The sequence below is a fragment of the Neofelis nebulosa genome, chromosome 11 (assembly GCF_028018385.1).
Source record: "Neofelis nebulosa isolate mNeoNeb1 chromosome 11, mNeoNeb1.pri, whole genome shotgun sequence".
NCBI classification, from domain to species: domain Eukaryota; kingdom Metazoa; phylum Chordata; class Mammalia; order Carnivora; family Felidae; genus Neofelis; species Neofelis nebulosa.
Window position 1 is genome coordinate 94,655,850 of NC_080792.1, and position 26,592 is coordinate 94,682,441.

At 56.7% G+C, this 26,592-nt stretch overlaps 2 protein-coding genes across 16 annotated transcripts in view; both read left to right on the forward strand.

The window, feature by feature from the left end:
- Window positions 1-541: 541 nt before the first annotated feature.
- Window positions 542-10,733, forward strand: PUS1 (pseudouridine synthase 1). Of its 3 annotated transcripts, none has more exons than XM_058691537.1 (6): window positions 542-639; window positions 995-1,226; window positions 2,178-2,315; window positions 6,127-6,229; window positions 8,560-9,251; window positions 10,469-10,733. In XM_058691537.1, exons 2-6 carry the CDS (start codon window positions 1,005-1,007, stop codon window positions 10,496-10,498), a joined length of 1,185 nt encoding a protein of 394 aa, XP_058547520.1. In that variant the 5' UTR covers window positions 542-639; window positions 995-1,004; the 3' UTR covers window positions 10,499-10,733. The 3 variants fall into 3 exon arrangements, with proteins under 3 accessions (XP_058547520.1, XP_058547519.1, XP_058547518.1); XM_058691536.1 differs by having other exon boundaries at window positions 579-657; XM_058691535.1 differs by lacking the exon at window positions 542-639 and adding an exon at window positions 741-905.
- A 7,188-nt stretch (window positions 10,734-17,921) lies between these two features.
- The window catches only part of EP400 (E1A binding protein p400), a 95,918-nt gene continuing 87,247 nt past the window's right edge, over window positions 17,922-26,592 (forward strand). For all 13 annotated transcript variants that reach the window (XM_058691539.1, XM_058691541.1, XM_058691538.1 and 10 more), the window contains exon 1: window positions 17,922-18,039. The gene's annotated coding sequence lies outside the window, so the exon portion shown is untranslated. The remainder of the gene's footprint in view (window positions 18,040-26,592) is intronic.

Consider the following 26,592-nt stretch of genomic DNA (forward strand, 5'->3'; position numbering starts at 1 on the left):
TCTTCGCTGACCCAGCGCAGGCGCTTCCTGCCGCCTCCCGAGCCCCCCCCCCCCCCACCCCGGACCGGAGATGAGGCACCTCTGCCACCGCCTCCAGCCCCCCGCCCCGTCCCCACAGGGCCCTGCTCAAGGTTTCCCCGAGGACTGCGCTCCCTCCCCGCCCCCCTCGCCCCCCCCCCCCCGACGTATGCCCCAAGTGCTCCCAACTGTGCCAGAACCAGCCCTGGCGCAGAGCAAACGCCTGCTACCACGGATCCGGGAGACTTGCAAAGTCTGAGGAGGCGTTGGTCTGCGCACCAGGACTGCTGCTGCGAGCCTCTAGGCCAGGGGCTCAGCGGGGGCCCTCTGGGGTCCCCTGGGGTCCCCCTCGGGAACGCAGGGCCCGCGGCGCTGGCTCCCTAGGGCGGGGGTGCAACCGGGATCCGAGCGTCCGCGCCCGCCCTTCTGAGCACCTGTCGGCACCTGCAGGCTCCGAGGAGCCGCGCGCCGCGCTTCGCCCCGCCCTCGGGCCCTGCATCGCCCCGCCCCCGGGCCTAAGCTCCGCCCGGGGGACTTTTGTCCGCGCCCGGTCGCCGTCCGCAGCGCGTTGCACTTCCGCCTTCGCCCACGTGGTCCGGCTCGGGCTCGTTCCGCCGCGCCGTGAGTGGGGCCGAGCGGGTGCGCGTCCTTCTGGTTCCGGCGAGAGTGGCCGCGGCCTCCCGCACTCCGGAGGGAGAGCCGGCCGGGCGGGGCGGGAGGGTCGGGCGGCAAGGGCCGGGGAGGACCCGGGGGAGGGCCGGGGCCGGGCGCGCGCCCCCCGCCGCCCCCCGGTCGCGCATGGCGATCCGAGTCGTGCGGGCGGCGGCCGGGGCCGTGAGGAGAGCCTGCGGACCGTGCAGCCCGAGCCTGGGACCGCGTCTGCTCCGGTAATGACGGCGCGCTCGCCCGGGCCCGGTCTCCAGCCTGCGCCCCGCCGCGCGCGGCCGCGTCGCTCACGCCGTCCGTGTCTCTGCAGCTTGCCCCCCATGGCCGGGAACGTGGAGGCCCCCGCACCCGTGGGCGCCCGGCCGGAGCGCGACCCGAAGGCCCGGGGTGGCTGGCGGGGCGGGGCCAGGATCTGGGAGGAAACGGAGCAGCAGGCGAAGAAGCTCCGGAGCGCCTCGGACGCGGAGCAGCACAGGAAGCTGCCCAAACGGAAGATCGTGCTGCTCATGGGCTATTCCGGGAAGGGCTACCACGGCATGCAGGTGTGCGGGGCCGCCGTGTGCCGGGGACAGGCAGGCAGGGCGGGTGAGTCCCCTTGGGCAGGATTTCGGTTGGAACCCAGGCGGCTCTGAGCCCTGCTCCGTCCCTGGGAGATGCCACGCTGGGGGGCTTTCACGGACCTCCCGGGCGTCCAAGGGGCCCCCTCTGCCGCTGACCATCGTGTGGCCACGGGCAAGCGATTGATTCAAGCTCTTCATGCCCTTTTCTCATCCATAGGCGAGGGGGGGGCGGCTGGAAGACTCGGCTGTCTTGTTTGTCAGATACATTGAGGGTCAGAGCCTGTGGGCAAGCAGAATTCTCTTTTCTGTGAGAATAGGAGGGCCACCTTGTTGATGTCACAGAGTCCTGCGGGTCCTGGAGTCTGGTTAGGGCAAGATCTGAGGGGCAGTATTATGGAGCTTCTAGAAGTCATGGGTGTCCTTTCCCAGCACGCATTAATCCCAGGAGGTTGTTGTGCAGGCTGGTCGTGTGAACTGAAGGGTTGAGGAAAAGCCAAGGATTCCAAGTCCAGCCCTGGCTGGCAGTGTCCTGGGGTGCGCTTCTCCCTGTGTGTCCAGAGGCCTTCCTCCCTGTGGGGCTAAGACAGGGTGTCCCTCTGCACCCAGCCGCTGCAGACAGATGGGTCTCCAGCAGGAGAGGTGCTGGTTTCGGATCTGACCAGGTGGGAGGAAGCAGCACCTCGGGTGATCCCTGCTGTTGGCTGTTTTCACCTGGCTGCCCGGGGTGGGGCGTTTCTAGAGACTGTGGGTACCCTCCGGTAACTGTCCTACCTGCCATGGGTGGGGAGGAACTGCGGTGTCGTCCCCCCCCACCCCGGGCCACAAGTGTGGACACAGCACACAGGCTCCCTGTGTGGAGCATCGCGGGCCCAGGTCTCCCACCTGTGGGCAGTGACTGAGTGAAAAAAACTGCTTTTCTATTCTTTTCTTCAGAGGAACGTTGGGTCCTCACAATTCAAGACCATCGAAGATGATTTGGTGTCTGCCCTGGTCCGGTCGGGCTGTATTCCTGAAAATCACGGTGAAGATATGAGGAAAATGTCCTTCCAGCGGTGTGCCCGCACTGACAAGGTAGGCCCCGTCTCTGCGCCTCCCCCGCAGGTTCGAGCAGCGCCTGAAGCTCCTGGGCGGCGCTTGTCCTTGACTTCACAGCTTCGCGGCTTTCCTTGTCAAGACTCGCGGCTGCGAATGACCGGTGCACAAACCAGACGCACCGAAATGGAAGGAACTGAGAAGTTCTGGAGTGTTTCTAGTCCAGGTGTGGCTGGACCTCAGTGCTCCCTGCTGCCCACACTTGGTTTGCGTCCTGTTTGTGAATCCTCCTCCCTTGCCCCTGCGGGTGGCATGGTGGCCACAACATCTGCCTTAGATACAGGTGTCTCAAGCTTGCCAATTCCTGTGGGATTGTAACGTCAGATTTTCTGAAAGGGGAGAGGAAACAGGTGAAACTGGTTTTAGTGGTTTTATTTGAGTCCGTATTTCCAAGATCGCCTTCTTTCAACACGTGGTCACCATAAGTACAGTTAACACAGTTCCTATTGCGACTGTGCGTGTGTGCGCATGTGTGTGCGTTTTGGCAGTGTGTTGGGTGCTCCGTGCTCAGGGCTCATCACCACCACACTGGCCACATCTGGTGGACTGGGGAGCCTCGGTGGCCGTGGCCCGGTGCTGTCCACTCAGTCCTGAGATCGAGTCCCACTCTGTTGTCTCATTGGCTCACGTGTCTGTCGTGGGCTCGGTCACGGCTGGCGTGGCAGCTGTGCTGGGTGGTCTTGTCCTGTCGTGGGACTGGCCTGGGCAGGAGCTCCCTAAGGAGACTGGAGGGGTGCAGGGCGGGTGGGTAGGGCAGAGGGCACAGACCCCAAGCTCTTTGCTGGTAGACGTGAGACGCATAGTGTGCACCAAGCCTTTTGCCCCTGCTCCGAGACCCTGGCCCTGAGATGCCTCTGTGGCTGCCTGAGGTCACCGTGGGTCTGACACAGACACGGGTAGCTCGGGGCCCTGAGCTGCTGAATAATGCCCCCCAGGGTCTCGAGGTACCCAGATCCCCCAGGCTTGCGCGTCAGGCCGGCGGGACCCTGGAAATGGTGCTGTTGAACAGACAGGGGAAAAAGGAAATGGGGCCGCGGGTTCATTTCTTGTAGGTGATGCGGAAACACTTCAGGGTCCTGGACTCCGTTACGGTTTTCCTCTTCTTTTTAACTTTTGCACTTAGGGTTCTCTGGTTGTTTTCAAGGCAGAAAACAGCAGATATTTGCTTGCGCTGACAAAGAGCATCTCAGAGCGTGGTGCTCAATTTCCACTGTTACTAGAGACTGCTTTGTCCGGGAGTGTTTCCTCTTACGCTTCGGAGAGCCTGAAGAAACCAAACTTCTGATACTAGCATCCCAACACTCGTGCCTCCGGCCCCTGGGATGAATAAATGACGACATTTTGTTGGTTTCTATTTCAGATTTTTATTTTTTTATAGTTTTAAAAGTACTTATTTGTCTCGAGAGCACGCAAGCAGAGGAAGGGCAGAGAGACAGAGAATCCCAAGCAGGGTCCGCAGTGTCAGCACAGAGCCCGATGCGGGGCTCCATCCCAGAAACCCTGAGATCCTGAACTGACCTGAAATCAAGAGTCGGACGTTTAACCAACCGAGCCATCCAGGCGCCCCTGATTTCAGATATTTAAATAAGTACCTTCGCTGAGACACAATTCACTGCTCACAGTTTGGCTACTCAAAGTGTGCGATTCAGTGGACTCGTGCGTTTGAAGAGTGGTGCAGACACCCCTGCAGCTGCTGTCGGTACTCATCTCCCTGGAAAGGAGCCCACACCCCTTGGCAGTCTCTCCTGCCCCAGCAGTGCGTCCAGAAGGTTCTCATGTCAGCATGTGACTGACACAGAAATGTAGCGGTGCGATCTGTTTTCATTCCTTTGTTTGTTTGTTTGTTTGTTTACTCTGGACTCCTGTCCACTTCCCTGTCCCTGCAAGAGAGCACATGGGGAGGGGCAGAAAGAGGAGACACAGGATCCCAAGGAGGCTCCCCGCTAATGGCGAGAGTCCAGTGTGGGGCCCGAACTCACAAACCGTGAGATCATGACCTGAGCCAAAGTCAGACGCTTAATCAGCTGAGCCACCCAGGCACCCCTCGTTCCCATCCTTTTTTTTCCCTTAAGACTTTATTTTATTGTAAGATTTTATTTTGAAGGAATCTCTACCTCTAATCTGGGGCTCGAACTCCCGAACCCAAGATCATGAGTCCCATGTGCTTCCAGCTGAGCCAACCAGGTGCCCCTCCTTTCACCCCCCCCCCCCCGCCCCGTTTGCTTGCTTGCTTGCTTGCTTGCTTGCTTGATTTATTTAAATTTTTTTTAATGTTTTTTTCGAGAGAGAAAGCGAGAGAGCGCATGAGCTGGGGAGGGGCAGTGAGAGAGGGAGACAGAATCAGAAGCAGGCTCCGGGTTCTGAGCCGTCAGCACAGAGCCCAACACGGGGCTCGAACTCCTGAACCTTGAGATCATGACCTGAGCTGAAGTCGGACGCTTAACCAACCGAGCCACCCAGGCGGCCCCAGTTTCCCGCTTTAAACAGAACCTTTGGAGAGTGAGTTGCAGACATTGTTCACCCTGAAATCCAGCGCCCCGGGCACCGCCTCAGTGTACCTGTCGCTCCTGAGAACCCAACACTTGCAGGATCCCACTACCCGCCTGCGTTGGTTTTGTTCCTGATCCAGCACCTAAACCCGGGTTCGTGCCCGGCCTGGCCTTTGAGCTCCCTTTCACCTAAAATGCCTCCTGTACCTTCCTGATGTGATGGCGTTTTGATGAATGTCCTCAATCCGGATTTGTCCGATTGTTCTCGTGGCTCAATTCGGATAAAGGTTCTGGACAGGAACGTTACACTCGTTAGAGTTGGTTTCTTCGCGTGTGTTAAGCCTTTTTTGGAAAACGTGATGGGTCCACGGGTGCACGCAGCAGCGTGCGGCGAAGCGGGTGATGCTGGAGTGGACGCCTGGGGGTCTGCACTCGGGTGAGCACCCCAGAGCCCGCCCGCCCCCCAGGAGCACTCCTGTCCACTTCCCTGTCCCTGCAAGTTCTGCCGCGTTGACTCTCGGTACAGCTTTTAGGTGAGAGTGCAGCATCGGGGGGGGGGGGGGGTGCACATCTGGATCCAGTCATCTGTGCAGCTGGCACCCCTTCCCTGTCCAGTCGGTACCCCCTGCCCCGGTCCCCACAGGGTAACTGCGGTCGTGACTTAGGCGGCGCGGTGGTCCCCCCTTGTTGGTGGAGGACCCGCTCCAAGACCCTCGGGTGCCTGAACCGTGCACGGTGTGCGTCTAGCTCTGCTGGTTGCCGTGCGTGTACCCCTGTGATGGAGGGTGCGCCCCGATTCGGCCCAGCGAGGGAGGAGCAGCGGTGGCTCGGGCTCAACCAGGACCGTGCTGGCGGTGCGCCGTCCTGCGAGCTGCGTGAATGAATGGGGTCTCACGGCGCCTTGGTGTGCCACGCCGCCCTCCCCGTGGGGAGGGGACACGGGAAGTGCCCTGTGGTGAGGCGAGGGGGCGGATGGCGTGTGTGTGGGCCGGAGCGTGAGCCCCCCGCCCCCGCCACGTGCCCGAGCGAGGGTGCCCGCAGGTGCCCGGAGCAGGGTGGCGGATTTTCCTAGCTTTGCCTCGCGGTCTCCCGACTAAATCGTATCTTCTTCTTCCCCTAGTTTAGGGTCCCATCCGAGGGGGACTGTGTTTCCTACTTGCCTGACGCGGTGCGGGTTTTGTTGGGATTGGAACTCGTTCGCACCGTTTGGGCAGCTGTGCTGCCGGCCCCCTGGTGGGTGCAGCGTCCTTTCCAAAACCGCAGCTTCCGGCCGGTGCCTGACCCCTCTGCTTCCTTTGCAGGGCGTGTCCGCGGCGGGCCAGGTCGTGTCCCTGAAGGTGTGGCTGATCGATGACATTTTAGAGAAGATCAACGGCCACCTTCCACCTCACATTCGGATACTGGGTAAGTGCTGCGCGTGCGGGGCCCTGACGTTTCACCAGGCTTCCCTGTCCTCCTGAAGGCCAGCTGCACAGACAGACCTGGAACCACCCTTCACGTGCTGCCGCACACGCCTCGCTTTAACCAAACGCTGGACGTGCAAGTCCAGGTTCGGGAAAGTTACAACGGGCGATTATTCCCTTTTATGACAAGCCCGGTGGGGATTTTTAGTCCGATTCTCTGCTCTTCGGTGGCCTGCACACGCGGTTCACGTTCGCCCTGGTGCTGGGATGGTTGGTGTCGAACTCGCCGTCTGTTTCTCTTTGTCCTGTCTGTTCTGGGTTCCCCTTTTTTTCTGTTTTTTCTTCTGGACTAACATTTTTCGTAATTCCATTTAATTAATGATCGTCTTGGCTGCCCCGTTAGCTGTAACTTGATGTGGTTCTTCAGTGGTTGCTTTGGGGCTGAGGGCGGCGGTTGTCAGACTCTGCGGACGGCCGGGGCCGCGTGGCCCCGGGACCTCGGTCTCGGCCGCACGCGCTCCCTGACTGTACCCGCCCTACCTCCCCCGCCGGCACCCAGGCCGAGCGGCCGTGGTGTCGTCTGTGTTCGAGCCTGCCTTGCCGCTTCCCCTCAGCCCACTTGTCGTGGAGCCCGAAAACCACAGTGGCGTGGCCCTGTCCCTTCCCTGGGCTTGGCGCCGATGGGCGTGTATGGCTCCGCCGGACGTGCCGCCCTGCGCGCAGCCGGCTAAGTGACCGGCCGGTCGAGGTACAATTGCCAAATGACCAGCGGCAGGTTTAAGTATACAGTTGGGAGGTTTTGACGTACCTCGCGTCCGCGGAACCTTCTTGGGTGAGACCCGCCCTCCACTGCCGCTCTGCTTCCTGTCGCCGTGGGGTTCTGTCTGCGGAATCAGGCAGCACGCCTGGGGCGTGGGCGAGCGCGAGTCTCTTGGGCAAAGCCGCCGCGAGCTGTGGCACAGACCAGACTCTGGGCGTGAGGCGGCCAGCACCCGCCGATTGCCGAGCCCGCGTGTGCTAGCGAAGCGGGGCCCTTGTTTGTCATGGGGGGCGGGCGCTCCGCCCCCCAGGAGACGGTCCTGCGGGTGGCGCCTCGTGGAGCCCATCCTCGCCAGGCCTCCCGAGGCCTCAAACAGCGCGCTTCCATGGGAGGCTCTGCGGCGCCTTCCACAGACGGGCCCGTTTCGCTAAAACAAACACCGCGTCGCGTCCCGTCCAGTCAGCTTAGTGGTCAGCGCTCCCTGCGTGGCATCACACGCACGGCGGCCCTGTGCACAGTGCAGCTTGGCGATGCTCGGTGCGGACGACCGTGAATTTGTAACTCAAATTCCCCCCCGGAGCGGGGCACCTGGGTGGCTCGGTCGGTTGAGTGTCCGACTTCCACTCGGGTCATGATCTCACGGTTCATGGGTTCAAGCCCCGCGTCGGGCTCTGTGGGCAGCTCGGAGCCTGGAGCCTGCTTTGGATTCTGTGCTTCCCTCTCTGTCTGGCCCTCCCCTGCTCACGCTCTGTCTCTTTGTCTCTCAAAAATAATAAACAAACGTTATAAGAAAACCTCCCCGTGGGGCGCCTGGGTGGCTCGGTCGGTTGAGCGGCCGACTTCGGCCCGGGTCACGATCTCGCGGTCCGTGAGTTCGAGCCCCGCGTCGGGCTCTGGGCTGACGGCTCGGAGCCTGGAGCCTGTTTCCGATTCTGTGTCTCCCTCTCTCTCTGCCCCTCCCCCGTTCATGCTCTGTCTCTCTCTGTCTCAAAAATAAATAAACGTTAAAAAAAAAAAAAAAGAAAAAAGAAAAGAAAACCTCCCCCCGAGCAGATGCAAAGGCCACGCAGACACGACCAAGAACGTGCTGGCTCCCCCACGGGACAGGCGTCTCCCGCAGACCTGGCCTCCTCGTCTTCAGGGGCTGCCCGCTGCTTCATCCCATGATCGTTCCAGAGCATCCTGGATCCGTTTTTCTGTGGCTGGGCTTTCTAAGTTTTCTTTGTTTGTTTGTTTGTTTGTTTGTTTGTTTGTTTTTGCTGTTAAACATGCTGCTGTCTCGGTGTCTTCGCACAGAACCAACTGCTCGTAAGGGGTGGTTTCCGGTCGCGCCACGCTTCCCGTCCGCAGTGTTGTGCGTCCTGTGGAGATGAGCCCTCCCGCATCTTGACAAGCCCTGGGTTTTAACACATGCCTGTGCTTTTGATGAGTGTGTGTGTGTGCGTGTGCGTGCGTGGCTGTGAGGTTGCAAGTTGGGCGGGTGCAGGCTTGTGCCCGGAAGTCGGGCCGTGTGCGGTCCAGACGCTCGTTGGCAGGAAGTGTGGTCCTCATTTGCCCCTTCTCCCCTCAAGGACTGAAGAGGGTCACGGGCGGCTTCAACTCCAAGAACAAGTGCGACGCCAGGACCTACCTGTACATGCTGCCCACGTTCGCCTTCGCCCACAAGGACCACGACGTGCAGGACGAGAGCTACCGGCTGAGCGCGGACACGCTGCGGCGGGTGAACGCGCTCCTCGCCTGCTACAAGGGCACGCACAACTTCCACAACTTCACCTCGCAGAAGGGGCCCCGGGAGGCCAGCGCTCGGCGCTACATCCTGGACATGTTCTGCGAGGAGCCTTTCGTGCGGGAGGGCATGGAGTTCGCGGTGATCAAGGTGAAGGGCCAGAGCTTCATGACGCACCAGATCAGGAAGATGGTCGGCCTGGTGGTGGCCGTGATCAAGGGCTACGCCCCCGAGAGCCTGCTGGAACGCAGCTGGGGCGAGGCGAAGGTGGACGTGCCCAAGGCGCCGGGGCTCGGCCTGGTCCTGGAGCGCGTGCACTTCGACAAGTACAACCAGCGCTTTGGCAACGACGGGCTGCATGAGCCGCTGGACTGGACCCAGGAGGAGGCGGGGGTCGCGGCGTTCAAGGAGCAGCACATCTACCCCACCATCATCAGCACCGAGCGCCAGGAGCGGTCCATGGCCCGGTGGCTGGGCACCCTGCCTGTGCATGACTTCGATGCCACCGCCCACGCGGCAGCCAGCCTGGGTGCCAAGGTGGGGTGGGGACCAGGGGCTGGAGGCGGGGGCCCCGGGGCCGCCACAGGCCTTCCCTTTCGGGAGCTCGGCCGAGCTTCTAGCCTGCTCTGCACCGGTGTCCCTGTGTCCATCATGCAGACAAGCAAGCTGAGCCCCAGAGGGGGGGGGCCACGGGGTCACACCACTGCAGACCAGCAGAGCCGGGGCATTGGAATGGGTGGCTGGTGACCCCAAAATGTTGCTTGGTGTCCGCTCCCCGCTCTGTGCTTAGTGACCTTGGACGAAGGCTGTGCTTGGTGGCTGGCCTTCCGATTGGTGAGAGGGAGGTGTCAGGGTGAGCCCTGCTGGGTCCTCAGCACGTGTCTGTTGTCACGCCCGCTCCGGAATGTCCCACCCGCAAGATCCTGCCAGGGCCATGGCTCGGGGGCGGCTCATCCCTGCCAGCTGCATTTAGGACGGGGCGTCTGTTCCAGGCCCTGGAGCTAGTGGGTCTGCGGCCGTAGGTCTCTCCCCTGCGGGTCCTGAGCCGGTGTTCTCGGGGCCGTCATCTAGGCGTCCACAGAAACACTGCTGCGGGCACGCCTGGGGTTGTAAACTGGTGCACGCGGGTGACTAGGCAAGGCGAGTGGGCCAGGTGTGGAAAAGCAGGTGTGCAGGTGGGGTCACAAGTCGTAGCGGTGTCTGCGCGGCGATGGGGATCGGTGGAGGCTGGCCGGCAGGAGCGCCCCTGTTCCGTCTCCCCGCCACCAGAGAGTGCCACTTCGGGTGGGGGGGCGGTGGGCCATCTCCGGGAGAGGGCCGCCTTGTGCGGGAGGGTCATGTGAGGAGGGGCGGGGAGGGCCACGTCGGGAGAGCCCCAAGTTTTTCCAAGAGAAAGTGGCATTCTGGAATTTTAAGTGAAAATTGCCACTCTAATTTGGCAGGGGGTGGGGGTGGGGTAGGAGGCGGCGCATGCGCAGATCTGATGGGGGGGGGTCAGGGCGGGGGGGGGGGGGCTGGGCCCGCCCTCTGCTCGCCCTTGCTGGAACCACCTTTGGCTGCTGGCTGGCTGGACACCTTGAGAGAGACCTTCCACATCCCGTCCCTTGTTCCCCTGGGTCCCCCGCCCCCCAGGGAGGCAGGCGAGGACACGTGTTGGCGCTCCTCCCCGACAGGGCAGGCGGGGGGGGAGGGGCCCTGGTGTGCGTCCCCGCGGACCGCCCCGCCCCACCCCCACTTTTGCTCTTGTTCCACAGGCACCCAGCCCCCTGGGAGACAGCGACTGAGGCGGCGGCCGGCCCACGGGTGCAGGGCCATCCTCGCCGACCCAGGGAGCCGCGCCGCGGCCCCGCAGCCTCAGGGTCCCGAGACCTGCGTCAGGTTGGGTTCCGTCGCCGGCAGGACCTGTCGCGACTCTGTTTCCAGCTCGTGCAGTAACCGCTCACACCTCAGCACGGAAAGACACTATTTTTTTAAAGAAGCAGTTTTCTTATTAAATAAGTACAAACTTTGCCTAAGGCACCCCTTGTTTTACGTTTCTATGTGTTTTGCGTCCGGAGAGGGAGGCAGCGGCGCGTGCTGTAAAGGGACAGAGTATGACGCTGGCAAGCTGAGCCCAGACCCGCGCCGGGCCCTCGGGGTGGAGCTGGGCAGTGCGGCGGCGCCAGAGAAGCCGGGCAGGTGGCCCTGACCCCGGAGCCGCCCACCCAGCCTCTGCACACGGCCTTCACCCGGTCACGTCCGCCCCAGTGCTGCCCACGCTCCTGCTGGGGGGACTGGGACAGAAGAGGGACAGGGCGGCCCCTCCAGGAGCATTCCTGGCAAAAGGCCCACCAGTAGCCTTTTCTCTCGTTGGTCAAGAGCGCGTCTCGCAGGCTGGTCTAACTGCGAGGGACACGGGGGGATGCATTTTACCCAGTGGTGTGCCACATGGCACGGAACACAAGTGACCTGTTAGCAAGAAGAGGGGGATCGGGTGACGGGTGGGCAATTGGCAAGTCTGGAACAGTTCGCGTGGCGGAGGGGTGCGTTTTGTATGTGCATGCTTGTGTATGTGCGTGCATACGATGCGTGTGTACCCCTGTGTATGTATGCACAAGTGATTGTGTGCGTGGTGCCTGTGTGTACGTTCAGTGTGTGCATGTATATGATGCGTGTGTGCCCCTGTGCGTGCACGTGTGATTGTGCGTGCGTGGCGCCCGTGTGCACGTGATGTGTGCCTGCATGTGATGCGTGTGCACTCCTGTGCGTGCACGCGTGATTGCGTGCTTGAGTGTGTGTGCGTGGCGCCTGTGTGCCCATGAGATTGTGCATGCCTGTGATGTGTGGGGTGTGTGCATGGGCATACTTGGGTGTCCAGGGGGGCTGGGCAGATATTCTTGAGGTCTTCTTGAGGGTTAATAGATGGGGTAGTTCGAGTAGGATCAGGAAGCCCTTTGAGGATGCTGGTGGTGACCTGGGGAGGCCATGTGCAGAGGGTGAGTGAGGTGTGTGTGGGGCCAGGAAAGTAGTTGGGCCTCCTGCTGCCAGGTGGATGGAGGTGAGCACAGAAGGGAGGATTTGGGGCTGACTTGAGCTTAGTTTGAGCACTGATGAGCTGGGGCGATTGACAGATGGAGCCCCCGGGGAAGGTGGGTTTGGAGGACGTCTGGAGGTTGGTTTTAGGCACGTCAATGTCCCCTGTGATAGCCAGGGTTCTCTACTAAGTCATTTCTGGGGGCAGAAATGAGCCGAGTAGCTACTGGGACCTTGGGTTTTCCTGTGAAAGGACACGAGGTCTTGGTTGGAAGATCAAACCACTAGAGAAGGTAACTCCCAGTTGTGACTGCAGGTAATTAGTGGGTGACCCATTTAAACCACCTTGGAGGACTCATGGGTACGTGGTATTTTAAAGTAATCCATACACTTGGGGCAGCAGTGCAGAGGAGAGCGGCTGCCTTCGGTCCCTCGTTCCCAGGGCCTCTGCAGGGCCCCTGCTCCTAGTGGTTGCCGTGGCTCCTCCCAGAGAGCTCTGCATGTGTGAGCCCCTCTGACCCCTCTCTTCACACCGATGAAGGCTTACGAGGCACACTGAACTCTCATCTCGACATAGCGTGGTTTCAGAGACATGAGCATCTGCGTGGTCCTTGCTGGTGGCTCATCTTGTAGACGGCCCCGGTCTCCAGCCTGCTGCTGGGCGTTTGTCCGGGCATCGCTGTACCTCCTTGTCCACATGCGAGTATCCCCAGATGCAGAATCAGTGGTCTGATGGGTCTCCGATGGCCACTTGGTTTTGATAGCTCTTGCCCTCCATGGAAGGTGCTTGACATTGGACCCCTGCCAATATCACATGACAGGAGCTGCCCTCTGCTCCTCCTCCAGAACCCCAGGGGAGCAAGCCTGACCTTGGGGCGAGCCTCTGACTGGGTTGCACGATCCCTGAGCGTGGGAGGCCCCAGGAAGCTAAGGTCAGAATCTGCATAGTCGGGGTATCAGATGCCAGCATTCAGATTCAAGCAGGAAAGCGGTGTTATCCCAAGGATGCAGGAAGGCAAGAACCCGCACCTCCTTTCCCTGGCCTGGCCCCTGGATGAGGGAGGATCCCGGCCACCTGCCAGATCCCCCGTTGGCCAGCATGTGGGGTGTGCACACGAGTCAGCCACCGGGGACACGTTGGGAAGCCATTTCAGCCGTATCAAGACTGCACACGGGTTTCTGGAGGGGAGGGTGTTATGCTCTGGTTCTGTAGACTTTCTGTACAGGAAATTTGGAGCTTACAGACCGGGGGGTAAGGTGGGAGGCTCAAGGACCTGGATTCGTACTGGACCAGGTCTGGAACGGTTTCCAGAACAATACGGAACTGACCCACTGAGGCACCTTTTCCTCATGCTCCCTCTGGAGGTGGGGGGACAGGAGTTCCCAGAGCTCCCGGCCCACGGCCACACACGTGGAGCTGCTGACAAGCTGCCCAGGGCTTTGGCCCAGGATGAGGGGTTCGTGTCAAGAAGTCACCACTGTCCACGGCTCCAAGTTGAAGGCAACCCACCACTGGGCCTCCCTTGCAGGGGAGACCCGAGTTCTACAGCCCTGCTGCAAGTATGGCCAGGAGCAGCGGGAGGGACGTGGTCACCTCCCTTCTACCTCCAGTGTCACACAGATGCGGCAACAGAAGGGGGCTAACTCCGCCGGGACCCTGGCGGTGAGGGATTGTGGCAGGTACGTTGTAAGTTTCCAGCCTCACCAAGCAGGAGAGCCTTCTGAAGGTTAAAAGAGCCAGACCCCAGGGCGCCTGCGTGGCTTAGTCAGTTAAGCGTCGGACTTCGGCTCAGGTCATGATCTCGCGGTTTGTGAGTTGGAGCCCCGCGTGGGACTCTGTGGCTGACAGCTCAAAGCCTGGAGCCTGCTTCGGATTCTGTGTCTCCCTCTCTCTATTCCTCCCCGACTATTGCTCTCTGTCAAAAATAAATAAATGTAAAAATAAATAAAAATTAAAAAAAAAAAAAAAAGAGCCAGTCCCCACCCAGGCAATTCAATCTGAGGGAAGCTGTTCTTTTCCATGTGGTTCTGGAACAACTAGTAAGTGCAGCTGCCCACTCGTCTCCTTTTTGTTATTTTTTAAATATTTATTTTGAGAGAGAGCAGGGGAGGGTCTGCGAGAGAGAAACAGAGAATCCCAAGCAGGCTTTGTACTGTCAGCACAGAGCCCGACACGGGGCTCGAACTCATGAACCATGAGATCATGACCCAAGCTGAAAAGTCGGACACTCAACCGACTGAGCCGCTCAGATGCCCCTCTTGTCTCCTTTTTATAGCCAGATTTTAGTTTTGTTTATTCTAAGGATTTTTAGTTTAACACCAGAGGGCCTTTGCACCTGCACTTTGCCCAGGCACTTGACTGCTCTGGCCTTCATTTTTGTAAATGAATTTTTTATTGAGATATAATTCACATACCATACATGCATCCTTTCAAAGTACACAGTTCAGTAGTTTTTAGTAAATTCACAAAATTGTGCAACCATCGGCGCTACTTAATTTCACAACATTTTCATCAACCCCAAAAGGAAATCGCACGGCCGGTGGCAGTCACCCCCCACCGCCTCTCCTCAGCCTGCCGCAACCACTAACCTACTTTCCACCTCTGCGGATTTTCCCATTCTGCACCTGAAAAAAAATTTTTTTTAATGTTTATTCTTTTTTTTTATTTTTTATTTTTTTTATTTTTTTATTTTTTTTATTTTTTAATATATGAAATTTACTGTCAAATTGGTTTCCATACAACACCCAGTGCTCATCCCAAAAGGTGCCCTCCTCAATACCCATCACCCACCCTGCCCTCCCTCCCACCCCCCATCAACCCTCAGTTTGTTCTCAGTTTTTAACAGTCTCTTATGCTTTGGCTCTCTCCCACTCTAACCTCTTTTTTTTTTTTTTTTCCCTTCCCCTCCCCCATGGGTTTCTGTTACGTTTCTCAGGATCCACATAAGAGTGAAACCATATGGTATCTGTCTTTCTCTGTATGGCTTATTTCACTTAGCATCACACTCTCCAGTTCCATCCACGTTGCTACAAAAGGCCATATTTCATTCTTTCTCATTGCCACGTAGTATTCCATTGTGTATATAAACCACAATTTCTTTATCCATTCATCAGTTGATGGACATTTAGGCTCTTTCCATAATTTGGCGATTGTTGAGAGTGCTGCTATAAACATTGGGGTACAAGTGCCCCTATGCATCAGTACTCCTGTATCCCTTGGATAAATTCCTAGCAGTGCTATTGCTGGGTCATAGGGTAGGTCTATTTTTAATTTTTTGAGGAACCTCCACACTGCTTTCCAGAGCGGCTGCACCAATTTGCATTCCCACCAACAGTGCAAGAGGGTTCCCGTCTCTCCACATCCTCTCCAGCATCTATAGTCTCCTGATTTCTTCATTTTGGCCACTCTGACTGGCGTGAGGTGGTATCTGAGTGTGGTTTTGATTTGTATTTCCCTGATGAGGAGCGACGTTGAACATCTTTTCATGTGCCTGTTGGCCATCCGGATGTCTTCTTTAGAGAAGTGTCTATTCATGTTTTCTGCCCATTTCTTCACTGGGTTATTTGTTTTTCGGGTGTGGAGTTTGATGAGCTCTTTATAGATTTTGGATACTAGCCCTTTGTCCGATGTGTCATTTGCAAATATCTTTTCCCATTCCGTTGGTTGCCTTTTAGTTTTGTTGGTTGTTTCCTTTGCTGTGCAGAAGCTTTTTATCTTCATAAGGTCCCAGTAATTCACTTTTGCTTTTAATTCCCTTGCCTTTGGGGATGTGCCGAGTAAGAGATTGCTACGGCTGAGGTCAGAGAGGTCTTTTCCTGCTTTCTCCTCTAAGGTTTTGATGGTTTCCTGTCTCACATTCAGGTCCTTTATCCATTTTGAGTTTATTTTTGTGAATGGTGTGAGAAAGTGGTCTAGTTTCAACCTTCTGCATGTTGCTGTCCAGTTCTCCCAGCACCATTTGTTAAAGAGACTGTCTTTTTTCCATTGGATGTTCTTTCCTGCTTTGTCAAAAATGAGTTGGCCATACGTTTGTGGGTCTAGTTCTGGGGTTTCTATTCGATTCCATTGGTCTATGTGTCTGTTTTTATGCCAATACCATGCTGTCTTGATGATGACAGCTTTGTAGTAGAGGCTAAAGTCTGGGATTGTGATGCCTCCTGCTTTGGTCTTCTTTTTCAAAATTACTTTGGCTATTCGGGGCCTTTTGTGGTTCCATATGAATTTTAGGATTGCTTGTTCTAGTTTCGAGAAGAATGCTGGTGTAATTTTGATTGGGATTGCATTGAATGTGTAGATAGCTTTGGGTAGTATTGACATTTTGACAATATTTATTCTTCCAATCCATGAGCAGGGAATGTCTTTCCATTTCTTTATATCTTCTTCAATTACCTGCATAAGCTTTCTATAGTTTTCAGCATACAGATCTTTTACATCTTTGGTTAGATTTATTCCTAGGTATTTTATGCTTCTTGGTGCAATTGTGAATGGGATCAGTTTCTTTATTTGTCTTTCTGTTGCTTCATTGTTAGTGTATAAGAATGCAACTGATTTCTGTACATTGATTTTGTATCCGGCAACTTTGCTGAATTCATGTATCAGTTCTAGCAGACTTTTGGTGGAGTCTATCGGATTTTCCATGTATAATATCATGTCATCTGCAAAAAGCGAAAGCTTGACTTCATCTTTGCCAATTTGGATGCCTTTGATTTCCCTTTGTTGTCTGATTGCTGATGCTAGAACTTCCAGCACTATTTTAATGTTTATTCTTGAGAAAGAAAGAGACAGAGCACGAGCAGGGGTGGGACAGAGAGAGAGACACAGAATCTGATGCAGGCTCCAGGCTCCAGCCGACAGCACAGAGCCCAAGGTGGGGCTTGAACCCACAAACCGTGAGATCATGACCTGAGCTGAAGTCGGATGTTTAACTGACTGAGCCACCCAGGCGGCTCTGCACATTTTATATCAATGGAATTACACGATATGTGGCCTTCCACGTCTAGATTCTTCCGCTGAGTACTGCTTTCAAGGCTCATCTATGTTGTAGCAGGTGTGCTAGACACCTGCTCCCTTTAATTGGCTGAGTAACAATCCATTGTATGGACACGGGCCACATTTTATCCATTCATTTGGGTTGTTTCCATTTCTTGGCTGTAGCGAGTAACACTAAGAGTATTTGTGTGCATGTTTTTGTGTGGACATGTGTTGTTAACTTTCTTGGCTATACACTAAGGGAGTGGAACAGCTGGGTGATATGTCAGCTCTGTCTTTAACTTGGAGGGGTGCCAAACTGTCTTCCACAGAAGCCGTATCATTTGAGATCCCCGCCAGCAGCGTCCGAGGGTCCCAATTTCTGCGGCCTCACCAGCACTTACTTTTTCCAGGTCGTCTTAGCAAAAGAAGGGGTTTTGGTCTGGATGATGTTGAGCGAGGACTCTGTTCTTTTGGGACATATCCACTCAAGTCTTTCGCCTGCTTAAAACTCCTTTGTCCCGGGGTGCCTGGCTGGCTCCGGTCCTGGTCTCGGGGTTGTGGGTTGGAGCCCCTTACTGGGTGCAGAACTTAGTTAAAAATAAACTATGTTAGCTAACTTGACAATAAATTACATTTAAAAAAAATGGTATGAGACACAGATGTAGTCAATAAACTAATTAAAATGCAAAGAAAGAAGAAACTTTAAATTTTTTTTTAAGTTCAATTTTTTTGAGAGAGAGAGAGACAGAGAGAGAATCCCAAGCAGCTGTCAGTGCGGATCCAGACGGAGGGCTCAATCTCACGACCATGAGATCACAACCTGAACGGAAATCAAGAGTCGGGGTGTCAACCCACCGAGCCATCCAGGTGCCCCGCAAACAAGCTCTTTAAAAATCGTTTGTTTGTTGATTGCTTGAGTTGTGAGCTCCCTGTCTGTTTTGGATCCAACTCGCTTATCGGGTGTATGCTTTGCAAATATTCTGACCCCTGCGATGTGGCGTCCCTTCTCAACAGCCTGTGGAAGCGCCAGCGTCCCGGTTCTCACGACGCGGGGTCTGGGGACGCCGCTCTAGCCCCGCCCACCCTCGGGGCCGAAGCGACGGCTGTGCACTCCTCCACGCCGGTCCGCCAACGGCCCGTCGGCCCGCCCCTCTCCCGACCGCTCTAGCCCTCTGGCCGTCTCGTCGCCTCCCTCCGTGCTACGTCACTTCCGGCTCGCCGTAGCGGGCGCGCCGCCGCTTCCTCCTCCCGCGGTCCCGGATGCGCCTAGCGGAGCGGCGCCGCCTCGACCGCCGCCCCCAGGCCTCAGCCGGACGCGGCCGGAGTGCGGTCCAGCCTCGGGTAGGTGAGGCCGCGGCGTGACCGGGGACGCTGGGGGTCGGGGTCGGGAGTCTTGCCGTTCGCGCCCGGCCTTCTTAGAGCCCTCCCCCGCCAGGACCGTGTAGTCGGGGGCGCGCCGGGGTTGGGGGGAGCTGCCGGGAGTTGGGGGGGCGCTGGCGCGGGGGCGCCGGGGGTGGAGGTGGCACCGGTTTGGCGCAGAGACGCGATACGCGGAGACGGGATCGCCGGGGGAGGGGCGCCGGGAGTCGGGCCTGGCGGGGGTGTGTGAGGGTCGCCGGGGCTGCGGGAGGGAGCGTTGGTGCGGCGCGGAGACGCGGCCCGCGGTGACGGGGCGCCGGGGTGGGTGGGGGGGCGCTGGCGCGGCGCAGAGATGGGGCCCGCGGTGACGGGGCGCCGGGGAGGGGGTGGGGAGGGGGCGCAGAGGCCGGTGGCGGCGCTGGCGCAGGGAGGTGGCCCGCCGTGATGGGGCGCTGGTGCAAAGATGCGGCCTGAGGTGACTGGGCGTCCGGGCGAGTTGGGGGGCGCCGGCGCAGAGATGTGGCCCGCCGTGATGGGGCGCCAGGGCGAGTTAAGGGGGCGCTGGCGCAGAGACGGCGCCCGCGCTGACGGGGCGCCCGGGTGGGTGGGGACGCCGTGAGGGTGGAGGAGGCACTGGCGCGGCTCAGAGACCCGGGTGCCAGGCGGGGCGGCTCTCCAACCCTCACTGCAGGCAGGCCGCGGGGTCCCGCGTGGTCTCAGTTAGCTGTTGGCTTGGCTCGATTTTTGTTTGGTTCTGGAGTCTCCACGTCCGACATACTCAGCAAGGATAGGCATTTCCCCGGTGCACAGGTCCTCCTGCGCGAGGCGTCCCTCCTTCACGGATGTGGGAACAGGTGCAGAGGGAAAGTGACTTGTTCGAGTCCTTCTGTGGGGGACACCTGGGCCGATGCAAACCCAGCTCATTTGGACGCGGCCGCGCGCCGCGCACTAGCGTAGTCGGAATGTTCGAGGCTCCGCTGTGTAGCCAGCCCACTTGGGCTCCTCAGATGGCTCAGCCTTCTTACCGCCAGGCCTTTGCGCTGGTTGTCCCCCGTGCCTGAGCACTTTTCCACAGAGATCGGGAGCCCTCCGTCTCTCCTCAGATGTCACCTGATCAGTAGAGAGGAAGGGGACAGCCAGTGCTAGTGGGTGCCCATCCCTGCTGTTGTAGATGTTTGAGTCTTTCTGTATTTTCTGATTGGCTTTTGAAGTGACACATGCAATAGAACGGTTTTGGTAACTGTTTTGAGTGGAGTCGATAAAACAAATATGCTCTCTGAACGGTTGCAGCAAATGCAAAACTGTATTTTGAAACGGAATGATTCTGCCGCCTAAAGAGAAGCACAACTGATGTTTTTTTAACGGCGCTTTGTTCTGTCCGTGTAATTTTTTTTTTTAATTAATTTTTTTTTTTTTTTTTTGAGACAGGGAGAGACAGAGCATGAACGGGGGAGAGTCAGAGAGAGAGGGAGACACAGAATCGGAAACAGGCTCCAGGCTCTGAGCTGTCAGCATAGGGCCCGACGCGGGGCTCGGACTCACGGGCCTCGAGATCGCGACCTGAGCCGAAGTCGGACGCTTAACCGACTGAGCCTCCCAGGCGCCCCTGTGTAATTTTTTTTAGTAAGATTGTATAATGCGGTTTTATGTGCTTTTATAAACACAGGGTGATGACACATTGTTCCCTCCCGGGCTAGCTGCTGGAGGTGCTGCAGCGTTCACGGCCGTTATTTGCTCTCTCGTGTCGGATGCACCGCGGCTCGTGTGCTCTAGGCCACGGCTCTGATGTTGTCTTGTCTTGAGTTTATCTTCGCTGCAGCGTATTTTGTCACGACATACAAATCTTCCAGCCACCGTTTCTAGGTCTTAGTTTCCTCTTACGCCAGATTTAGAAAAAATCCTGTCCTTCCCGTCGCCACCTTCTCTCCTCATTTGTCTTGAACCAAGTTCACTGAAGCTTTTGGTCCCACCTCTCCTCTGGAAGCGCTCCTGTTGGGGTCACCCGAGCTGTTACATTGCCAGGGCCCCTGTGGACAGCCTTTGACCCGGCTGCCCTTGGCTTCCGCCAAACTCCGTCTCCTGGCGGTGCTGGGACGCCACCCTGCTGGTCCTCGTACCTGGCGGGTCGCTGCCTCAGTCCCTCTGCCGGCTCCTTCCCACCTGCCTCGTATTAAACGTTATAACGCCTCAGGGCAGTCCCCAGGCCTCCTCGCCGGTCTGTACAGCCAGGCGGTCCCTGTGTCACGGCTGTAGCTCCCACGCCAGCATCGCCTGAACGTGCAGCTCCTGCCTGGATCTTCCCGAGCCAAGGTCCACGCCACACTTGCACTCGTGTGGCACCTGCCGCTGACACGCTGTGGCGTTTCATTTGGAGGCAGGTCCACATTTGTGGCTCCTCAGCTCAGGCCTCTGGCGTGATTTGTTTTTCTTGCACGTCCTAAATGTGACCTGTCAGCACTTTCGGAGTAGAATTCAAGCCTGGCTGCCCCTCACTGCCTTCTTGGCCACGGTCCCCCTCTCTTACCTGGGTTATTCTCCTCCCTGCTTTACCTGCTCACCTGAGCTGTTCTGCACTGCAATTTCAGCAAAGCAGCTGGGTGACGTTTTTATTTTGGTTTTTTTTTTATGTTTATTTAACTTAATTTTAATTTTTTTTAATGTTTATTTTTGAGAAAGAGACAGACAGACAGACAGACAGAGGGGGACGGGCAGTTAGACAGGGAGACACAGAATCTGAAACAGGCTCCAGGCTCCGAGCTGTCAGCACAGACCCCGACGTGGGGCTCTCACTCGTGAACCACAAGATCGTGACCTGAGCCGAAGTCGGGCATTTAACCGACTAAGCCACCCAGGTGCCCCCGTTTATTTATTTTAGAGAGAGAGAGAACGCGCACGTGCCGTGAGAGAGGGAGAGAGAGAATCCCAAGCAGGCTCCACGCTTTCAGTGACGAGCCGGACACAGGCCTCAGACTCATGAACCGAGAGATCATGACCTGAGCCAGAGTCCAGCGCTTCACCGACCGGGCCACCCAGGCTCCCCGAGTGACATTTTAAAAACAAATCAGGGGCGTCTGGGTGGCCCGGTCGGTGAAGCGTTAGACTCCGGCTCGGGTCATGATCTCTTGGTTGGTGAGTTCGAGCCCCGCCCACACCAGGCTCTCTGTTGGCAGCGTGGAGGCTGCTTGGGATCCACCGTCGTCCTCTCTCTGCCACTCCCCTGCTCACGTGTGCCGTCTCTGTGTCTCTCTCTCAAAAACAAACATCAAGACAAGACAGGAGTCATACTGTGCATCTCTTTTCTTGAAGCTCTCCATGGTTTCCCGTCTCCCTCGGGAAGAAAAGCCAGAGAAGTTCTTCGGGCAGTTCATGAAGTACCTGGCGACCAGGTCCTTACTGCTACTTCATGTCCCCCGCACCTTACTCCTTGTCCCCCGGCCCAGCCACACCTGGCTCCGGACCCGGGCGAGCCCTGGCCCTGTGTGGAACGTCGGGTCCTTATGTGGTCTGACTCTTTCTTTTCAGAAGCCCCTCTTCAGACGGGCTTCTGTGGGACTCTGCACCTTGCCCACGTCACTCACTGTCTTTGTCCCTTACCTTGCCACAGCTTTGCTGTTGCGCTTGTCTGCCAGCTACAGCTTCGCGTGTCGCCTTTCCCCCTTGTGGGTGCGGGAACGACGCTGTGTTCACTCTCGTACCCCCAGTGACTCACATAGTGTCTGGGGTAAGCGTGTAATAAATATTTATTGAGTAAAAATATTAATGAACAAATTTTTCTCTAAAGCAGGAGGATTTGGCAGGAACTAGGCATACTAGGTAACGAAGGATTCCGGGGGATGCCGAGGAATAGAATTCACATGCTTAGAAGAGGGAAACTGGCTCTTCCAAGAGGGACAGGCACACGCAGGAGGTGACGCTTGATGCAGGGAGAGAGGAGGGGGAGAGAGTCAGGTGGGAGGTGGGGGGGCTTGGGGCGTTCAAGGAGAGAGTCTGTCACCCGACCCTGCATTCAACTGAGGTTGAATGTCCGGCCGCCCGTCGCGTCGTCCGTAGCGCCGGTTCTGTGTGCGGGAAGTGAATTCTCTCTGTCCGTCCCCCTGCCCCCATTTTTATGTCCCTGCTCTTGCACGGGAGGGGAGCTTTCCTTCTCTGTCAGGGGCTTTGTGGCTGCCCAGCGGGGCCTCTGGGGTCCGCCACTCGTCCCGCTCTTGCGGTGCCCGAGGCTCTGCAGTCCCGGAGACGGGGTCTCGCCTGGCCTGCTGCCTTCCTCAGGTTCTGGCTGAGGCAGCCGAGCCCTTTCTCGGGTGGGAGGGAGCCTGGCTCTGCCCCTCAGCCTCCTGGAGAGGGACTGGGTGCCCGCTGCCTTCGGGGGCCGAGGTCTGGGCCTCACGTGTTCCCCTCTGGGCTGAGTGTCCTTCCGGCCTGTATTCTCAGCCCCGCCCACTGCGATTGCTGCTTTATTTCTGGTCAGTGGAATGTTTTATCTTGTTTTGGTGCATTAGGGTAGCAGTAAGTTTTTAAAATCATTCATGTACTGAGTGGGAGGGAAGGTCTTCGCATAACCTCACGGCCATCTCACTTGGCTTTCTGAGAGTTTTGACAGATGTGGTGTCGTTTCCGTAATAGTCAGGAGCCACAACAACGTCTTCACCCCAGACAGGTCCCCAGCGCTGCCAGCCTACCCAGCCCCTCCCGCCAGCCCTCGGCAGCCACTGGTGTCTGTCCTTTCTGGGCTGGCCGTGTGGACGCTCTCGAGTCTGGCTTCTCTCTCGGCGCGTCGTGCGTCTGCGCTTCATCCGGCTTCCGCCTGTCCCGGAGCTTCTTTCCTCCGATGCTGAGTGGCGTGGCCGCGCTTGAGCCGCTCCCCTGCTGAAGGGTGTTCGGGTTGCGGCTGGTCCTCTAGTACAGGCAGCGCGTGAGCAATTCACGTTGCGTGACGTCCACGCGGCACGGAAGCTCTCACGGGTTGCCGGAGTTGCCCTTCGCTCTTTTCTCCCCGTTCTCGACGTCCTCCCCAGAACGAACTGATGGGGTGTCCGTTCCTCCGGGTTTCCTTCTGTGCATTAGAAGCGGGACCACGGTACGCCTGAGGGCGGTGTTTCTCACAAGGGACTGAAAATGGGTGCTTGGGAGGAGGGTGAAAAAAGTATTAGGACAGTGGTTTAGGCCTCACACAGGGTCAGGCGCTTCGGTGGATATGTGCCGTGGCTGTGGGATTAAAATTTCACAGGGGGTGTGGGGGGATTCGGAGAGAAATGGCTAAGCAGGGCCTTCAGGGGCTGTGGGTAAAAGATTGAGAAACAACGGCAGTACGGTGAGGCAGGGGCTCGCACCTTTGTGACTTGTGAGGGGAGGGACGTCTTCAGTTTGTCCGGACTTTTCCTCTCAAGCTGAGCTAGATCCTGTCTGCCTGGGGAGCACGGAGCTCTGTGCTCCGTCAGGTGTAGGACCTCCGCCACTGCCACGACTGGAGACCCTTGGCGTCCTGGCCTGTTAAGTTAGAAGGGACGTGGAGGTCTCGGTCCCCGTTTCCGCGCTGTGGCGCTGCGGCACGACGCAGGGAATGCCACGTTGTTTTAAAACTCTGTTTAGCCTGCTTTATGACATTTGGAATTCACATACCTTAGGAATGAGTATGGAGCCTTCATCATCGGCTCTGATCAGGGCCAGAAAGGGTGAACGCTTTGTTGGTGTCTGGGACTCCGGTTACAGCCCTTGATTTTTTCCTGTAACGTCTTACTGTGAAAATTTCAAAGAAACACGGAGGCTGAGAGGATTAGACAGTAAACTACCAACATACCCATGACCTAGTTTCTGTTAGCATTTTTCTGTCTGCCTTTTAAAGTTTTGGGAAGCATTTCAAGGGAAATAAAAGCAGTGTCTACTATGTTTAAGCCTCACCCCCTCCTTTTTTTTTTTTTAGCTTCCCCAGTGTTGCCTGTTGTATCCTTTGTTTTTGTTTTTTTTATATTTATTTTTAAGAGAGAGCGCAAGCAGGGGAGGGGCAGAGAGAGAGAGAGAGAGAGAGAGAGAGAGAGAGAATCTGAAGCAGGATCCAGGCTCTGAGCTGTTCGGCGCAGTCTGACATGGGGCTCGAACCCATGAACCGTGAGATCATGTCCTGAGCCGAAGTTGGATGCTGAACTGAGCCACCCAGGTGCCCCCCCACCCTTGTTTTTGGTGTTTACCAGGTTACTTAGGGGAGTACTAGCCGCCTGCTAGAAAGCACTTCTCCTGGGGGAGCAGAGAGCAGGGGGCACTCTCTGCAGAGGGACGTTATGGAGAATGGCAGTGCTTTCTTGGGAGAAGAGGGAGGTTTCACGTGGCTGCAAATGGGTGTTTGTGGAAGGTCCTTGTGGCATAGCTGCTGCTACCGTGGGTTGGGGTTCGGTCTCCATCCTGGCCCTGGCTCTCCTTAAGCTGCTTCCTCACAGAACCGCAATGTGGTGGTGCTTGGATCTCCCAGGCCTCAGATCCGATCTGGCCCGCACCGAAGGAGTTCCTGTCCTGGCCTGTGGGGGCACAGCTCACCCGGAGCCCCAGCATCCTTCTTCACCCCGGTCTTTTTTTTTCCTCTTTAATTCTTTTTTTTTTTTTTTCCTCATATTTACTTGGGGGGGGGGGGGGAGAGAGAGAGAGAGAGAGAGAGAGAGAGAGAGAGAGAATCCCAAGCAGGCTAGCATCGTCAGTGCAGAGCCTGATGCAGGGCTTGAACTCACGAATGGTGAGATCATGACCTGAGCCAAGATCAAGAGTCAGACACTTAACCGACTGAGCCCCCCAGGCACCCCCACCCCAGTCTTTCTTTTTTTTTCTTTTTTAAGTTTATGTATTTTGAGAGACAGAGCAGAAGAGGGGCAGGGAGACAGGGAGAGAGAGAGAATCCCAGGCAGGCTCTGGGCTGTCAGCACAGAGCCTGACGTGGGGCTTGAACTGACGAACCATGAGGTCATGAGCTGAGCCGAAACCAAGACTCGGACGCTTGACTGACTGAGCCCCCCAGGAACCCCCACCCTGCTCTTTCTTTTAAAGAAAAAATTTTTTTAATGTATTTATTTTATTTTTAAGACAGAGACAGAGCATGAGTGGGGATGGGGCAGAGAGAGAGGGAGACACAGAATCCAAAGCAGGCTCCAGGCTCCGTGCTGTCAGCACAGAGCCCGACACGGGGCTCGAACTCACAAACTATGAGATCACAGCCTGAAAGTCAGGCGCCCAACCGACTGAGCCACCCAGGCGCCCCTCACCCTGCTCTTTTTTTTTTTTTTTTTTAATGTTTATTTATTTTTGAGACAGAGAGAGACAGAGCATGAACAGGGGAGAGTCAGAGAGAGAGGGAGACACAGAATCCGAAACAGGCTCCAGGCTCTGAGCTGTCAGCATAGGGCCCGACGCGGGGCTCGAACTCACAGACCGTGAGATCATGACCTGAGCTGAAGTCGGACGCTTAACTGACTGAGCCACCCAGGCGCCCCTCACCCTGCTCTTTCTTAACCCACTTGTACTTGTGGCTGCCTGCTCGACTCCCCCGCCTCCCCTCCGTCCCTTCCCCCGCCCCCTGCTGGTTTTTAGGAGTGTGGGGGTTGGGTGCACATCAGCTTCTCTCTGTTTGTAGAGAGGCTGCGGTGAAAGGAGCGGCTTTAGTTAATCTTCATTGCCTCGATTTGTTTTTATTCGCAAAGTTAACCTTAGTTTGAAATTCAAATAGCATTAAGTGAAGGTCTGACTACTCTTTCAAAGATGGGTAAGGTTAACACAGTCAGGAGCCCCTGTCCTCACATCTCCTAGCCCTTCTCGAACCCTTTGTCTTCTGTGGAGGCTGCTGCCTGCTTGCTGGTGGTGCGTGTCATCGTGTCCTGACCCCCTGCCCCTGGGGTCCTCCATTCTTCAAGGGTGTCCTTGCTTGTGGGCCATTTCGGTAGCAGAACTAGATGTGTTTTAAGGGGAAAAGCCGTGTTTATACTGACTCCTGGTTCTTGTCCAGCAGCACGGAGTTGTTCCATTGTCCCCTGCCTTCCCTTTTCCATTGGCGACTGTGTTGTCCTTTCTAGAGTTCCGTTGTCGTTTCTGTTTGTATTGGCTTTTAGGGAGTTCTTCGTCTTTGTTGGTTTAATTTTGCTTTTTGAAGATGTGACTCTTTCACACGATTCTGAAAATCAAAGTGATACACGATGGTGTGCATAGGAGTGTCATTGTCTCTACTGCCTGTCGCTCTGTCTACACCACCCTCGGCAGGTCATCAGCCTCCTTCATTTCTTCACGAGTACCTGTTTTACGTGAGCAGATGTTTATGGGACGTCAGTGCTCGTAGACTGTTGTAACGAACAGGACTAGGAAAGATGTTTCTCAAGAAAAAATTAGGTATGTACAGATATGTGTGTATCTGGGGGCTTTTTTTGGTAGAAGACCGTGCAGGCAAGATGTATCTATATGTCTCTGTCTTTTCCTCGTGGGCAAGGGTAGTGTTTCACACATGGTCTTTTGCACTTTGCTTATCTGACTCCGTGTTAGCCCTGCGTGAACGCACGAGAGCTTTCT

Bases quoted from the DNA above. Each gene is read 5' to 3' on its own strand.
- PUS1 (XM_058691535.1), top strand. From the start codon at position 817: ATGGCGATCCGAGTCGTGCGGGCGGCGGCCGGGGCCGTGAGGAGAGCC. The intron at 6,230-8,559 runs GTAAGTGCTGCG...TCTCCCCTCAAG, and splicing joins ACCTCACATTCGGATACTGG to GACTGAAGAGGGTCACGGGC. The intron at 9,252-10,468 runs GTGGGGTGGGGA...CTTGTTCCACAG, and splicing joins CAGCCAGCCTGGGTGCCAAG to GCACCCAGCCCCCTGGGAGA.